Source organism: Phyllostomus discolor, chromosome 11 (assembly GCF_004126475.2).
Source record: "Phyllostomus discolor isolate MPI-MPIP mPhyDis1 chromosome 11, mPhyDis1.pri.v3, whole genome shotgun sequence".
In the NCBI taxonomy this organism is placed as follows: domain Eukaryota; kingdom Metazoa; phylum Chordata; class Mammalia; order Chiroptera; family Phyllostomidae; genus Phyllostomus; species Phyllostomus discolor.
The window spans coordinates 54,728,568-54,746,828 of NC_040913.2; the positions used below are offsets into that span (position 1 = coordinate 54,728,568).

The following is an 18,261-nucleotide window of genomic DNA, read 5'->3' on the forward strand; positions in this document are numbered from 1 at the left end:
ACCTGGGACTCAAATCAACAATTTGGAGCATAAGGAAGAAATACACATTCAATGGATTAATGAAGAAACAAGAATTCAAATATAATAAAGAGAGGCTTAGGACCTCCAGGACAACTTTAAATGTTCCAACTTTTTGCATAATAGGGATGACAGAAGGATAGGAAGAAGAGCAAGAAATTGAAAATTTACTTGAAAACATAAAGAAAGAAACTTCCCTCATCTGGCAAAGGAAATAGACTTCCAGAAAGTCCAGGAAGCTCGGAGAGTCCCAAAGAAGTTGCACCCGAGGAAGCACACACCAAAGCACATCATAATTTCATTATCCAAGATCAAAGATAAAGAGAGAATCTTAAAAGCAGTCAGAGAAAAGGAGACAGTTACCTACAAAGGAGTTCCCTTAAGACTACCACCAGATTTTTCAAAAGAAACCTTACAGGCAAGAAGGGGCTGGGAAGAAGTATTTGAAATTATGTAAGGCAAGGACGTACATCCAAGATGACTCTATCCAGAAAAGCTATCATTTAGAAAGGAAGTGCAGATAAAGTGCTTCCCAGATAAGGTCAAGTTAAAGGAGTTTATCATCACCAAGCCCTTATTATATAAAATATTAAAGGGACTTACTTAAGGAAAAAAGTTGATCAAAAATATGAACAGTAAAATGACAACAAACTCATAACTATCAACAACTGAACCTAAAAAAAAATAACAAACTAAGGAAACAACTAGAATAGGAGCAGAATCACAGAAATGTAGATCACATGGAAGGTTATCAGTGGGGAGAGGGAGGAGGGAGAATAGGGGAAAAGGTACAGGAAATAAGAAGCATAAATGGTAGGTACAAAATAGACAGCGGGAGGTTAAGTATAATATTGGAAATGGAGAAGCTTAAGAACTTATATGTATGACCCATGGACATGAACTAAGGGGTGTGGGGCATTCGAGTGGAAGGGAGGTACAGGGCAGAAGGGAATAATGGGGCAAGAAATGGAACAACTGTAATAGCATAATCAATAAAATATTTTTTTAAAAAGACTTTTAAATATATAATATATGTATATAGGGCAGAATTTCAAAAGTATTAACATGTTTTCATTGAAAAGCAAGACTCCCTTCCATCCTATGCCTCAGCCCTCTGCTCCTCTTATAGATTAGTCTACAGATGGTCGATACACATGTACAGTTTTTTTCTCCTTCATTGATAGCATACTTTACACACTATTCTTTGGGATGATTTCATATCAGTATGTGTAGAGATGCCTCATTTTTAAAGAAGGGGCACTAAGTTCTTACATGTTACAAGATATAGTTATATAATATGGATGTTAAAGGCATCTTGGCTAGGTATAAAACTGGATGCAACATTCTTTATATTTTATTAGTTAGACTACATGGCTTTGTGGTCTTCTGTTATCAGTATTGCTCTTGAGAAATTAGGCTGTCCTGAGGTTTTATTCTTGCTTGTGCTTGAATTATCTTTGCCTAAATATCCACATAGTTCTCTTTATTTTTAAAATTCCATAAACATCATCATTCTACAAATTCAATGTTTTGTTTATTTTGAAAAGTTTTACCCTATCGTATCTTTGAATTTGCATTTATTCTTTTTCCTTTTTAAGCCTTTTTGAGGAAGACTTGTATTTTCTTTTGATCTCATTTCTCCCTTCTCCATGTCTGTTGTCTTCTCTGTAAATTGCTTTTATATTGTTGGTCTTTTCTGTTTTGTTTTATATGATTTCTCCATGCCCTTGTGTTTTTAGTCACACATTCTATTTTTGGTTCTTCTTAATGTGGCTTTTATCTTTATAATGTCATTTTTTTCTTCATTTTTTTCTGAGTTCTACCAGCTTGATTTTCATTTCCTTCTGTTGTTGTATAATCTCTTCTTTGAACCATTGTTTTTCTTATTTGAGCTCATTTTTTTAAAGAGAGGTCACATTTCCTATGGTTGTCTTTCAGACTTTGTAGAATTATTTATCTGAACTCTTCCTGTGCTTCTTTGAGTAGTTTCTGTGTTATATGCTCTTAATTTACCATTTTTAATAAAATATTTTTTGTAGTTAGTGTAGTTCGTGTGCAAAGATCCAGTATTGGCTATTTTCTGATTATTATGTTGTAGTAGGGTAGGTGGTTGGATATAAGCAGGGACAATCTTCAGGTTTTCCTTGTTAAGCTTGTTACCTTAATACCCACTCACCGATTCTGTTATTTTCTTTGAGGTTTCATTTCCCATTTGCTTTTGGCTTTGAAAAGATAGGGTGGTTCTTAATGGCAGGTTCTTAGTGTCATAATAAGGAAATGCTATTTTACATATACTGCTCCAGTCACCCTTTGGTAAAGAATTAAGTGTAAACAATATATGACGCATAGTAACAAGAATTTTTCAGTTCACTGTGTCCCTACATTTCTATATTAAAATGTGGATCAAAGAAACATTTCCTACCTGTCCTATAGCTTATACTTATATCTAGATTTCACACATTGAATGATAGCATCAACAAGTCATTGCATCTGCTGTTCAAAGTTATGTTTTTTATGGAGAAATCTATTTACTCCTTGAGGTCTGAGAAAGCAAATGATGGCTTTCAGCATGTTCTTTTTCCATATTAAAACTTGCAGATATGTTTTATAGTTTATGATTTGGAGCTTTGATGGCTTCCTTTCTTCAATTATATAGTGATGTTGCAAAATTATAGTCATTACTTATCATGTGTATGAGGAAATGTTTCTTTATTGTCTGTCACATGGAATCTTTTCATAAGCCCTTTACCTGCTATAGGGGGCACGAGGGAAAAACTTGGCATTAAACAGGATCTTTGACTCTTGGTTTAAATAGTCTCTTTCAAGTGCCCTAGTGTTTCTGGTCTCTTCTCCTTCCTCCAGCTTACACTTAGGTATGGTCTCGGGGTGCATGTAAAAGGAGCTTTTGGGGAGGTGGTCAGACTCTCCTCATAACTACAGAGATAGAGAGGAGAAGTCAGACCCACACAGTCCTTACAAGGAGAACTTGCACTGGTGACTGTGAGTAATGATTCATCCTGTTTGTCTTTGAAGAGGCTTCTCCTACCTGCAATCATGGTTACTCTTTGCCTGCAGTCATGGAGTCCTGAGTAGTACTTGGTCTTTGTCCTGACCTAGACTTTCTCTAGTAATCCTATCAGGACAAGTAGAAACTACTGGATTCCTATCATAATAATCTAGCCTCTCTCTCCAACAATGGCATACTGTCATTGCTATGACACCAGACACCACTTTAGGAATGCCATGAAACCTAGTACTGGGCTTTACTAGAAGTCTGTAGACTTTCCTACATTGTTTTCCAGAAGTAGACCTCCAACCTAGATGTTTTTAGGATGCTTGATACCTGTCAGAAAATTTTTACCCATCTATCTGCACTGCCACCTCCCTATCTATTCCCAAGGTCCATGGAGAAGAGGAAATAGGGAGGACTTTGATCTTTGGTATCTTCACCTTCCTGCTATCTTTCCTTTATGTAATGTATAGGGACCTGAAAGGACCATTTTTAATTTTCACATTTTTGTCTAGAAGGAACTCTCTTTGTATCCTGCTTGACAAGTTACCATTTATGTCTACTAATATAGTACAGAGGATACGAGGAGACAAATTAGTTTTTCAGGAAGGGAAGATACATTGAATGTAGTTCAAAATATTATTTTCAGTTTTTGATGAGGTAGATTTTTCTTCCTGTGTTTCCATTTTTTAGGTCAGATTTGAGGTATAATTTATATAAAGTTACTGTTCTTAATTGACAGTTGGATTGAGTTTTGACGAGTATATATAGTTGTCTGATCAAGAACAAAATCAAGATTTAGAATATTCCATAACCTCAAAATGGTCCCTCATACCCCTTCCCAGTCAAAGTTATCCTCCTATCCTTAGACCCTAGGAATCACTGATTTGACTTCTGTCATATAATGTCACATAAAGGGAATTATACAGTATATATTCTTTTGTGTCTGCCTTCTTTCACTTAACATACTGCCTTTGATATGATTATTGCTAATTACCTTTTCACTATATTAATTATTCATTGTATCTATTAATCAGTTCATTGGACATTTGTGTTTTTCCCAGTTTATGGCTAATATAAACATTCTAATATATATTCTGCTATTATAAACAAACTTCTGTGCATTCACATGAAAATCTTTGGATATACATATCTTTTTAGTTTTCTGGAGTTCTCTGAAGTGGGTCTACTATATTGCATTCTTCCAGCAATGTATGAAAATTCTGATTGTTCCATGTCTTTGTCAGCTCTTAGTATTTTATTACTCTTTTTTCATTTTAGCCATTCTAATGGATATGTAGTGCTATTTCATTATAGTTTTAGTTTGCCATTTCCTAATGAATCAGTGATGTGCTTGTCACTTATTTTTCTTCTTTGATAAAATCTCTGACCAAATTTTTTGTTTATAAAAAAATTTAGTTGTTTTCCTTACTGAGTTTTAAATGAGAGTTCATTTTATATTTTGAATACAAGTCCTTGATCAGAAAAGTGTTCTGTAAATATTTTCTCCCAATTTGTGGCTTGACTTTCTTTCCTTTTCTTAACATTGCCTTTCAAACAGAAATTTATAATTTTGATGAAGTCCAATTTACCTACTTACTTCTATAAGATTTTTCTTTTTTGTGTCCAAAAGTCATAAATATTGTTTCTCACATTTTCTTTCAAAGTTTTATAGTTTTAAGTTTTATATTTAGTTTTGATAATTTTAATTTTTTTAATAGTGTGGGATTTTTTTTACTATGGATGTTCATATTGTTCTGGTACTATTTGTTGACAAACTATATTTCCACATTTAATATCTTGGTGCTTTTTTTTGGCAAAACCAACCAGCCATTTATGTGTGGCTTTCTGAACTCTAAAATTTGTTTTGTTAATAAATATGTATCTTCTTACACCAGTATCTTAATCACTGTACCTTAATGGGAAGTTTTAAAATCAAGTGGCATGAGTTCTCCAGTTTTGCTGATTTTTCAAACTGCTTCAATATTCTATATATCATTTGCTTTTTTTGATACATGCTTTTGTATTTTTATTTTTAAATATATTTTATTAATTATGCTATTACACTTGTCTGAATTATTCCTCCATTGCCTCCCTCCACTCGGTAACCCCTATTCTCTATGGCAGTGGCCATTCATGTCCATGGGTCATGCATGTAAGTTCTTTGGCTACTCCATTTCCTGTACTGTTCTTAACCTTCCCCTGTCTATTGTGTACCTACCAATTTATGCTTCTTAATTCCTACACCTTTCCCCCATTCTTTCTCTTCCTTCTCCCAACTGATAATCCTCCAAATGATCTCAATATCTATTATTCTTCTGTTCTGCTTGTTTGCTTAGCTTGTTGTTTAGATTCAATTGTTGATGATTGGGATTGTACTACCATTTTAATGTTTATAGTTTTGATATAGTTTTCAAAAGTTATAGTTTTCTTTTTCTTAAATAAGTCGCTTTAACATTTCATATAATAAGGGCTTTGTGATGATAAACTCCTTAAGTTTTACCTGGCCTGGGAAGCAATTTTATCTGCCCTTCCATTCTAAATGATAAGTTTACCAGGTAGAGTAATCTGGGTTGTAGGTCCTTGCTTTTCATCACTTTGAATACTTCTTGCCTGTTGCTTCTAGCCTGCAAAGTTTCTTTTGAGAAAGAAGTTGACATCCTTATGGGAACTCTCTCCTTTTCTCTTGCTGCTTTTAAGATTCTCTCTTTACCTTTAATCTTTGGTATGCTAATTATGATGAGTCTGGATGTGGTACTCTTTGGGTCCATCTTGTTTGGGACTCTCTGTGCTTCCTGGACTATTGTATGTATCCTTCATCAAATTAGGGAAGTTTTCTTTCATTAGTTTTTCAAATACGTTTTCAATTTCTTGCTCTTCCTTTTCCCCCTCTGGCATCCCAATGATTCGAATGTTGGTATGTTTGAAGTTGTCCTAGAGGCTTCTTAACCTATCCTCATTTTTTTAATTTCTTTTTTTCTCTTGCTGTTCTCATTGAATGTTTTTTTTCTTGGAACATTGTTGATTCTATATAAATTTTTCTCTATTTTACTTAGTGTAACCTTCATTTCTGCCTACGTCTTTTTTTATGTTGTTGAAGTACTCAGTGAGTTCCCTGAGCATCCCAATAACCAGTGTTTTGAACACATCTGATAGATTGTTTATCTCCATTTTGTTTAGTTCTTTTTCTGGAGTTTTGTTTTGTTTTTTTCATTTGGGCCATATCTCTTTGTCTCCTCATTTTGGCAGCCTCCCTGTGCTTATTTCTGTGTATTAGGTAGAGCTGCTTTGACTCTTGGTTTTAGTAGCATGGCCTATTTTAGAAAAGTGCACCAGTAAGTTGCATGGGGTGAAGCCTTATGTATTTGCCAGGGAGGGGCAACCTGTGTGAACCAGATTGATAGAGTCTCCAATATGGTGTTGTCCCTCTGTGGCTCTGTGTGGGGGAAGGCTCAGAGAGGTGACAATATCACTACTTGGCCTTTGGAGTTTGGTCTGGGGGGAAGCTGTGCTCTGGCACTCACCCTGATGCCAGACACTTCAATTTCTCTCTGTATGCCACTAGTGCCCTTCCAGTTGCTGCCATGGTGCTAAAACCTAGGGGGAGTTGAGTCCGTGTAAGTCCTAAGTCGATAGCAGATCCTTTAGGGTAAGACTCCTGAGAATCCCACAGTTTCTCCCACTACCCCAAACCCCACTAGTTTTTATAGTCATAAGTTATTGGAACTTATCTTCCTGGCATTGGAACCATGATCTTGGTGGTCTGATATGGGACTTGGATTCCTCACTCCCAAGGTATCCCTCCTGATTTTTATCTACCACATGTGAATGTGTGATTGCCCATTTTGCGTCTCTGCCCCTCTGCTCCTCCTACCCATCTGGATAAATGTGAATTCTTTAATTCCTTGGTTGTTGGACTTCCATACAGCTCCATTTTCTGACAATTCTGGGTGATATATGTTTTGTAGTCTAGTTGTATTTTTACTATGGTTGTGCAAGGAGGTGAGCCATATTTCCCCATACCTCCCTCTTGACCAGAAGTCTCATTTGCTTTTATATATATTTTAGAATCAGCTTGTCAATTTCTACCCAAAAAAAGCCTGCTGGATTTTTTAATTAGAATTTCACTGAATATATATATATCAATTTAGGACACAACATATCTTAATACTAAAACTCTTCTAATTTATGAAATATGTATTCATTTTTAGGTCATGTTTAATTTCTCACAAACGTACTGCTTCCAGTTTCTGAAAAATTAAAATTTTCCTCTCTATCATTTGTTATTCACTTTTTAAAAGCTTTATTGAAATACAATTCATATACCTTACAATATGTCCATTAAATTGTACAATTCAATGGCTTGCAGTATATTCACAGAGTTGTGAATCCCTCACCACAGTCAATTTTAGAATATTTTCACAATGCTAAATAAAAAACCCCATTACCCATAGTCATCACCCCTCGAGTTCCCCCATCCATTTCCAACCCAGCCCCTTCTCAAGGCAATCACTAATTTACTTTCTGTCTCTACAGATTTTTCTCTTCTGAACATTTCATATAAATGGAAATGATTCATGGTCCTTTGTGACTGGCTTCTTTCCGTATGTGTTTTTAGCCTCATTCATGTTGGAGCATGTATCAGTATCTTATTTCTTTTTATTGCCAAATAATCTATTGTGTGGATACATCATATTTTGTTTTAAACATTCATAAAAATGTTTCATTTCAAGTTGTAGTAAATTTGTTCACCCTCTAACATTATTTGAGTATATTAGTTTTATTTCCTCAATTTCCCCTCCTATACCCTAAACATAACAATTGCAGTTTCATTTTTAGCCCTTTTGATTGAAATTAATATCAAATATAAAATTTTAATCATTATTCAAAATCTTTTATAGCCTCTAGCTTTTTTAACAAATAAAACAAAACTTTTATAATTTATTATTGAGCTTTTTACCCTTTTAAGTTTAGAGGCCATTTCAAAGCAAATATTTTCAGCTAAATAAGGTATTTTTAATACTAACTATCTCTAAACCTCTATTTGTTAAGAGCTTCTATTGGAAATCTTTCATTATAAGGAGATATTTCATTTGAGAAGAGGGGCTAAATAAGATGATTTTAAAATGTATTAGTGCTGCTTCAATCAAAACTACAGTCTTTCTGCTTCCCAGATATTTATCATGTAGTGTTTTAACAGTAACTAATATATGAGATCGTATGATTATCTGGCTTTATTTTTTAAACTTATTTAAGGGTAGGGTTGAAAAACAATTAGAGACAAAGGAAGAGGGAAATATTTAGGAACTACTGTGACAGATATATTGGTAGTGACTTTCATATATTAACTTATTTAATTTTTACAGCACCCTTTCAGTTAGATATTTTTACTATATTATAGTTTAGAAACTAAAGCTCAAAGAGGTTAAATACTCCAGCTTTAGTAAACAAGAATAATTTAATAAAACATCAATATCAAGTGAGACTCAGACATAAAACATACTGGCTAGAAATTGTATAATTTACAAAATGGTATCCCTAATATTTAAAGTACCACCATAGTTATTAAAACAATGTAATGTTGAATGTAAACTGTAATTGAAAAATAAAGTTAAAAAATACCTCAAGTGATATTCAACTCAGTCTAATTCCATAGCCATTGTTTTTTTCCCCCTCAGTTCCTGAATGTACTGTATATACACAGAGGCCACTAAACTCAGAATCACAAGTGAGTGAAGCAATTGTATAAATACAGGGGTGGGTAAAAGTACCTTTATAAGTGTGAATACACAAAAACACAGAGTTTATTCTGATATTATTATTTATTCATTACTGTATTATTTTCTGTACGAAGAACTGCAAATGTACTTTTGCCTGCCCTGTGTATGTTTTACTGATATTTTATTACATAGCCAGTAGCATCTTTGTTTCTATACTTTATGACCACATTATAGGGAAAATATATATACATAAATAATTATTCAAACAAATACATCTGTGTGTGTGTGTTTGTGTGTGTACATACATGTTCTAAGCAGGCCGGTATTTCCTTTATTTTAATGAGTGTCTTTCAAGAGAATTAAGTTATGGTAGGGAAATTGTTAGGGATCATATATCTTGGCTGTGCTACCTCTGCTAGTTTTATTTTGAAACTTTAACAAACTTAAATATCTCTTTTCTTAGGCTGTGTATTGTAGACTTAAAATAGCAATGTTATTTTTAACTCTCATTAAAGAATTAAAAAATGAGCACTGACCAGCATGACTCAGTTGGTTGAATATCCACCTGCAAAGTGAAAGGTAACCAGTTTCATTCCCGGTCAGGACACATGCTTGGGTGGCAGGCCTGGTCCCTGGATGGGGTGTGTGTGAGAGGCAAATGGTTGATATTTCTCTGGCACATTGATGTTTCTTTCCCTCCCATTTTCCCTCCCTTCCCTTATCTCTAAAAATAAATAAACAAAATCTTTTAAAAAAAGAATCTAGAAAAAGTTTTTTAAAAAAAGCAGGGCACAAGTGAGTGAAAAGGAAGAAATAACTAATAGTACTTTTATTTTAAATTAACTTTGATTTATTTCTGTTTCAGTTTTATGTTATTTATTTGGACATTAAAATTTTTCTTTTAAGTATATCCATATTAAAAGATTATGGGGTATTTTTGGTATATCCATGACGGATGACTAGATTAAATTAGTCATTTTTGATGTACAAAAACGTGATAGAACTTTGCAAAGTTCAAAATGAACTTTTAATATTCAACACCAAAGAATTTCGCCTAATTAATGCTCTGTTTAATTAAGACAACAATGCATAGTCCGTCATTAAAATTAACACAAAAAAGTTCTTTCTTGGTCCTTGGAGAGGATATTATATACAGGCCCTGTTGTGTGGGTTGCAAAATGTCACTAGAATTTATATGCATTAGTTGTCTAATTGCAGTAAATGTAGCATGTCCACATAGGCTTAGAGTTAGAAGGCTGTTTGTTACTTACTAGAAATTATTTGAAACCTCAGTACCCAAAGGCAGCTGTGCCCAGGTCCTTCACCTCTCCCCAGAGATGGCTAAGAAGACTCTAGTTGGACCCTGTCTTTCATGGCAGGAGCAGTAAACATGACAGGTTGTTTGGGAGCCATCTGTTTAAAATGGCTGCTGCTTTGTATACAGCAATGAACTTGAGATCAGTTTGAGATCAGTTCTGTCTTTCTTCATGGTAACAGTCTTATTTATTGTCACAACAGGTGGAAGTCTATGGGTTGAAACTAAATGTGACCAGCACGTGGAACCTGGCTTCACCCTTATTGTCTGTCAACGTTGATGGCATTCAGAGGACGATACAGGTAAATGTTCTGATGATTTACTTGGAGGACTCCATGAAGTCAAAAATCCTTAGCAGTGTCAGTGTGGTTAATACCTACAGATATGATGGGGAAAAACTGCATTTTATCCATCTAGTTTACTTTATAGTTGAAAACATATTTTCTTATTTTAGAGAATCTTGACTCAAGTCTTATTCAGGGAAATCAAAGCTTGCCTTTTTTAGGCAAACAAGGAAGGTTAGTATATTATACTTTGTTATAGATAAAGCATTCTGCATGCTCTTCTAAAAATATTAGATTAGTAGTTTTCTTTGCCCTTGTAAAATATGACTGGCTTTGTTACCTTCCTTTTCTGTGTAATTGAAATTGTGTGTATTAACCATTAGAAATGTCAGCTATTCAGGTTGACTTGCCATAGCATGTTGATGCCTTTTAAAAAGTGAGTAATCTTAATTTATTAGCCTTTATTTTCCCCCAATATAAAATCTCTTGCATTAATGAGATGCCTTGAAGTCCAGAGTTGATTAAATGTTCTCTATAATCAGTGACCTGAGTTTTAAAGTAGGAAGCTATGAAAAGAAATTCTGCCAAAATTCCTTCAGCTCACCGCATAGTTGAGATTTAGGGTTCCAGGAAAAACAAAACAAAACAAAACAAAACACAATAGAGCATGTGGCTATCACATGCAAAGAAAAATCATAAATTCTCCATAGCATTACATTCTCATTCTTTTTTTTATGAAAATATTTTTTTATATTCTTAACTTGATTTTACACAGGACACTGATTTTCAAAACCTAAAAAACTGAAAAGAATCACAGATAGAGACTACTCTGTACCAGACTTATATGTACCTCTCTCTATTAGAGGTTGTACAGTAGAGGATTCCAGAATCCCTCACCAAATATCACTAAATAGTTGATCACTAAACCAATTTCCAAGCTAGGTTCAACCCATATGGTTCTAAGAAACAGTAAACTCTCAGTTATGAGCCCTATATTTTAATTTTAATTTTGTAAATTGTGTGTGTGTGTGTGTGTGTGTGTGTGTGTGTTCAGAGAGAGGGGAAGGGAGGCAGACAGAGATGCAGAGAAACATGGATGTGTGAGAGAAGCATCAATCGGTTTCCTCTCACACATGTCCCAGCTGGGGACTAGACCAGGAACCCAGGCATGTGCTCTGACCTGAAACTGAACTGGGAACCTCTTGCTTTGTGGGATGACACTCAACCAACTGAGCCATGTCAGTCAGGTCCCAGTATATCTTTTATCTCACATTTTCTTTTATATTATGTTTAATTTTTTTAATTTATATTTTTTATTTTAGACAGAGGGGAAGGAAAGGAAAAAGGGAGGGAAAGAAATATCAATGTCAGAGAGAAACATCGATTGGCTACCTTTTGTATACCCCCTGACTGGGTACCAAACCTGCAACCCAGATATATGCCCTGATTGGGAATTGAAATGGTGACCATCCAGTTTGCAGGACAATGACCAACTTAGGTGCACCAGACAGAGCTTCTTTCATATTCTAAGTATGAGGTTAAAAACTCTGAAACCCTTAAAAAATATCACTGAATAACTTGATATCACTTATGTTTAGTTAGTGTGTCTTCACGATGCATGGTTTTTAATATTTATGTTTCATAGAATATATTCTGCACTGAAGGTGCTGTTGCTCAGGCATTAGTGCAATATGGCCAGGAACACCTAGTATGACCTTTCAGTAGTAAGTAGAGAGGCAAACAAAATTCTACTATCTAAATCTTTTTATCATGATATTTTCTGCTTCCTTCTCAATGACTATGCAGATAGGTGTCTTAATGGCACTTTTACATGTAGAGTTTCTAGCTAAATTAACACTGGATATGTATTTAGAATAATCTGCAGAAGTCATTTTTGGAGCACAGTGATAAGGCTCAGTAAACTCTTTTTTATTCTTGTAAGTTTTTGCTTAAAAAAATTAATGTGAAATAAATGGCACCTGAAGGCAGCCCCTTGACTTTTAGAAGGAGGTCACAGCTTCTAGTTAAATGTTCTCTCATTGGAAGGAAATAAAGTGGGGGAGTGAATGGAATACTGAAAAAAACAAAAAGTCATTTACCTAAAAAAAAAAGTAAGGAAAGTTGTTCCTTATGAGAATAGATGAATTTTATTTACTTTCTATGAGCATTAAAATTCAGTATGGACTCTTTTTTCTCCTCAAAATGCTAATAGTTATCATAAGAATAATAACACATAGTACCTACTGTATATCAGATACAATGCTAAGCACAGTATTCTATTAACTCCTTTCATCTTCATAAAAATTATATGAAGTAGGTACTATTTTTATAGTGTATCAAATGAGGCAACTGAGGCTCAGATAATGTGAAGTGACTTGTTCAAGGTCCCATAGCTAATGGAGGGTAGAGCCAGGATTTAAATCCAAACAGTCTTGCTAAGGATTTATTTTATTAAGCATTACACTATGCTGAACAAGCTAAGAAATTCCCTGTGATTACAAAGCTAGCAAGAGGCTGAGCAGAAATTTGAACTCTGGAAGTGGGTCCCCAGACTATGCTTCTAACTACTATGCTATTGGGTTGGCCCCAAAAGTTTGTTTAGTTTTTTTTCCATAAAATAAAAAACATGTTTTTAATTTTCACCAATAACTGTATTTATTTAGATATTTTGAGTACCTATATCAGCGATTTCCCACATGGTATAACATTGATTGTTCTCATTTAATGTCTCGATTTGATTGTGATCAACTTCAACTTGTCTACCTGACTGCGTAGCATTGTCCAGCAAGAAATGTCCAGCGTGAAACTTCACAAACTGCTTTTGACACAATCAGTCACAGCACTGCACAAATCTTTTTATTTTTTGCATTTAAGTTACATTTTACCTGTCTTGTAGTAATAAAGCATAATATGACAAAAATGTTGCATATTTTCTTCCATCTTCAATATTAAAATGGCTACACAAAAATTCACCAATTTTTATCATTTTTTAATGCATGCTGATATGACAGCTGTCACAATACAGTCTAACAAAATTGTTTCAAATTAAGTAAAAGACAACTGAGTGCACCAGAGCCATCTTACGGGGGAAAAAAACAAACAAACATTTTGTCCAACCCATCATATAGTACTTCTTAGTTTTCCCATAGATTTCTTCAAATAATAATTTACCTCTCATTCATGCTTATATTAATGATGTTCAAATGTTAGTGTGCTTCAGAATTAACTAGAAGACTTGTTAAAACTCAGATTGCTAGACTGACCCACAGAGTTATTCCAGTTTAGTAGGTCTGGCCTAGGTGTGCATTTCTAATAGTTTCCTAGGGAATGGTTGTCCTCCTGGTCCAGGGTCCACAACGTGAGAACCATTGCTTTAAACCTTTGCAATCAGTCAATAAGCTGGGGAATGATGAGCATAAGTGAGGTAAAAAGGAGCCAAGTTATTTGGAACCTTGTTAATTACATAGTGTGGACTCTGCTTTATCCTTAGGGCAGTGGCACCCATGGGAAAATTTTAACTAAAGAAGTGATGATGGGAACAGAATTAAAGTTTAGAAAAAGCTCTTTTTTTGGTTGCATTGTGGAGAGTGGATTGAAGAAGAATGAGACTGGAGGCAAGGAGAATTTAGGAGGTATTAGAGAAACAGAGGGAAAATCATTTTGTCTGGAAAATATCAGCAGTGAGAATAAAGAGTCTTGTGTGATGAAGAGATTTGAAAGAACAACAGGAGAAAGAACTGGTAGCTTCACAGTGTTCTTTGGTAACTTCTCTTCTGCCTGCCCTTAAACATGGGCAAATCTTCAAGCTTTATTCCTCATAGAGGAAAACGCCTTTTTTCCTCTATGCTGACCTCCTGAGATACATTACCCAAGAGCTTCTGCTCACTACCTCCAAGTAAATAGCTATGAAACTACTATGTATTTGGATTTCTTTTATACTTGTTTATGGTAAATTTGGAGAATAGGATGGATTACCACAGGTATTTCAAGTGGTTTTACACTATAACTGATGTTCTTTTTTCCCTGGATTTTTGTATATACATTTAAACTTTTTATCATTAAGTGCTTTATATACACAAAATGGTATGTATTAAGCTCATAAAAGGCAAAGACTAATACAATGAACCTGTTTACCCACCATCTAGATAGTGATTTCAACCTTTTTCATCCCATGGCATACATAAACTAATTACTAAAATTCTGTGGCACACCAAAAATATATTTTTTGCCAACTTAACAAAAATAGGTATAATTTTGATTAATTTACACTAGACAGCTATTGTTGTAAAGGCTGTTGTCATTTTTTTTAAAATTTGACCATCTAAGGGAAAAAAGGTCAGTGCTCCTGACTAAAATAGTCAGGTATTGCATGTTTTAAAAATTCTGTGACAAACTAGTTGAAAATCTCTGATCTAGATTAAAAAAAATAAACTTTACTAATGCTGTTGGCTTTTCTTTGAACAGCCTCTTAATTAAGTCCCCAGAGGTAACCACTATCCTGATCTTTAAATTTTTACTCCCTTTCTTTTCTTCAGAGATATTTACATAAACAGCAAAACTATAAATAATATGTCATTTAGCTATTTGTGTTTTTGAACTTCATGTAAAAGGCACCATACTCTCTATGCTTCTGTGAATTGCCTCTTCCTCCAGTATTGTTTGTGAGTTTGATCCATGTTGATGCATGTAGCTTTAGCTTATTTTCATGTTATATGTTATTAAATCATATTAATATACCACATTTATTTATTCTTTAACCCCTAAGTAGACATTTATGTTATCTATTTTATCACAAATAATGTTTATATGAGCATTCATCTACTATATGTTTCCTCTTGAAATAAGAGTTCCTCCAAGGAATATGCCAGTAGAATCTCTGGGTGTTGGGAGCAACGCATTTTTTTTCCATTTTAAAAATTTATTTATTTATTTGTTTGTTTGTTGTTATTATTGTTCAAGTACAGTTGTCTGCATTTTCCCCATACCACTCCCCTCTCACCCCATCCATCCCCACCTCCCTCTCCTGCTTCCACCCCCCCCCTTGGTTTTGTCCATGTGTCCTTTATAATTGTCCCTGAAATCCCTTCCCCCTTTCTCCCCCATTATCCCCTCCCACCTCCCTTCTGGTTACTGTCAGATTTTTCTTAATTTCAGTGTCTCTGGTTATATTTTGCTTGCTTGTTTGTTTTGTTGATTAGGTTACACTTAAAGGTGCAATCATATGGTATGCATTCTTAATCCTACATGATAATGCCAAATGTTTTCCCTTATATTGCCATACCAATTTACATGCCTACCAATAGTATTGATGATATTAGTAACATGAATAAGAAGCTAACTTTATTGTTTACTTACTATGTCAGGCACTGATTCTTCTAAGCACTTCTTAGTGCTTAATTTATTTAATCCTCACAGCAGTATAATAATGTGTATACTAGTGTTTTCCCTCATTTTGTAGTTGGGAAACTGAGGCCAGTAGAGTATAAATTGTTTGCCCAAGGTGTCTGCTAGTAAATGTAAAAGCCAGAATTTGAACCCAGAAATCTGTGCCCTTAACAATTACACTTCATGTCCTAGTGAACCCTTGGTATCTAGACTAAAGTTTTTCCTGACTGGTGGATTTAAATAGTATCTCTTTGTGGTTTTAATGTATATTCCCCTGACTAGTAATGACAATGAGCATTCGAAAATATATTTTATCTATCTATCTATCTATCTATCTATCTATCTATCTATCGTCTATCTATTTTAAATATAGTTATTGACCGCCTTATTTTCTCTTCTGCAAAATGCCTGCTCATGGCTTGTGCTCATTTTAAAAAATTTAATTGTTTGTCTTTTTCTTATTGCTTCATAAATGTTCTTCATATTTTGTGGATTGTGATCCTTTGTTGGTTATATGTGTTACAGATAACTTCTCCCACTTGTAGCTTGTATTTTTACCTTTTTAACTTAACCAAGTGAAGTTTTAAATCAGAGATTTAATATCAATATTTTCACTCCTTTCCTTTATGGTTTGTGTATTTTGTACTAGATTAAACAATCCTCTTCTACATCTAAACTCATAAAGACACTTGCCTATATTTTCTTCTAAACCTTTTAAATTGTGCTTTTTTCACATGTAAATCCTTAATCTCCGAGATTGATTTTTGTGTATGCTATAAGATCCAGTTTTACTTTTTAAAGTGGTTAACCAGCTGTACTTCTAGTCATGTTTTTTCCCCCTTACTAGCATGGTACCTTGTCACCTTTCCACCCCCCTATATTCTTTAAATGCTTATTGTTTCTATGAAGTGTTTCTCAATTAAATGTAAACAAAAAGGTGACTTTTCCCTTACTATGAAACTCTGATCATTATATTTGATTTCACAAGCTCTCTTTCAATCGCTCTTTCAATTTTCATATCTCTAGGGAAACCTTAGCTACTTAAAGTGTTTGTGTGCTTGCATGTGTGTTTTGCAGGCCAAAGATATTTGAGATACACCTTAGGAAAGTGTATTCATGAAATGGGAGGCAGATTGGGAAGCATTCAGATAGCAAAGTACTGGGAGCTAAGCATGGGAAAATAGATTGGAAGAGTCAAGTTGTGAATGAAGAGCTAATCATGGGTCCTGGGGTGGGGAGCACACTCCATTATGAGCATTAAGGTTGTACCAGTGTGACAGTGCTTGCAAATTTAAGCAATAAGGGGGGGCGGGTCCTGGAATTTTCCAGCCCAGGCTAGAAACCCTTATGGCTTCTGGCAACTGGATGTCCAGACTGAGGTGGTGGGGTGATTTTGGTGATGACAGTGTGCTGTCCCGCTGAATGTTAGTACACATAAATGGGGAGGTGGGCATGGGGTGCTCACAGGGCTGGACAGAAATCCTATTGAACAACAAAAGTTTTAAATGATTTGCTAGGGTTATTTCTGTATTAAAAATTGCTAATTATGCTTTTTCAAAAAGTACTAAAAATAAAGGTTCAAGCTGCCAAATTAAAAAAAAAAAAGAGTGGCTCTGCTTTTCAGTTACCAATGGAAGTACTATTGCAACTTGTTTTGCACAGGAAAGTAATGTTAAACAATAAGCCCTGATCCCCCATCCCCCCAGCCCCTGGTAACCATCATTCTACTTTCTGTCTCTATGTATTTGGCTACTCTAGTTACCTCATATAAGTGGAATCACACAATATTTCAGTTAGTATAATGTCTTTAAGGATTATCTGTGTTCTAGCACATATCAAAATTTCTTTCCTTTTTAGGGCCGAATAATATTCCATTATAAGTATATACCACACTTTTTTTATCCATTTATTGTCAATAAACATTTGGGTTGCTTCTTCTTTTTGGATATTGTTAGTAACACTGTCATGAACATGGATGTACAAATATCTAAGTTCCTGGTTTTTGGGTACATACCCAGAAATGGAATTGCTAGATCATGTAGTAATTCTACGTTTAAGTTTTTTGAAGAACCACCATTCTGTTTTCCACAGCAGCTGCACCATCTTACATTCCCATCAGTGATGCTCAAGGACTCCAATTTCTCCACATTTTTACCAACACTTGTTTTTTTCTGATGTTTGTTGTTGTAGTTGTGTCTAGCTATTTTTATAATAGCTATTCTAATGGGCATGGCATAGAATCTCACTTTGGAATAGGATTTATTTAGTTATTGAAAAAACACTCAGAGTACTTCCCAATACTTGCCCTTCCTTTATCTGTTTTATAGTGTAGCCAAATCACTGCATAAATGGAACTTTTTTAGTACAAATAGAAGCAACTTTCTTACAACTGTTATTTCAGACCTTATTTTCCTCTCATGAATAAAATCATGTACAATTCTCAGTCTGTACAGTTGCTACTAGGTAATAAGCAAGCCATAGTCTATTTGGGAGAGGGTATGTTTAAAAGTCTAGTTCATTGTAATTTCA

General features: G+C 34.5%; 1 protein-coding gene across 4 annotated transcripts in view; it reads left to right on the forward strand.

Annotated features, from left to right (window-relative positions):
* PCCA (propionyl-CoA carboxylase subunit alpha) overlaps nt 1–18,261 on the forward strand; it is a 488,979-nt gene that overhangs the window by 371,270 nt on the left and 99,448 nt on the right. For all 4 annotated transcript variants that reach the window (XM_028526281.1, XM_028526274.2, XM_036011417.1 and 1 more), the window contains one exon: nt 10,267–10,365. In XM_028526281.1, the coding sequence (XP_028382082.1) occupies nt 10,267–10,365 (99 nt within the window). The remainder of the gene's footprint in view (nt 1–10,266; nt 10,366–18,261) is intronic.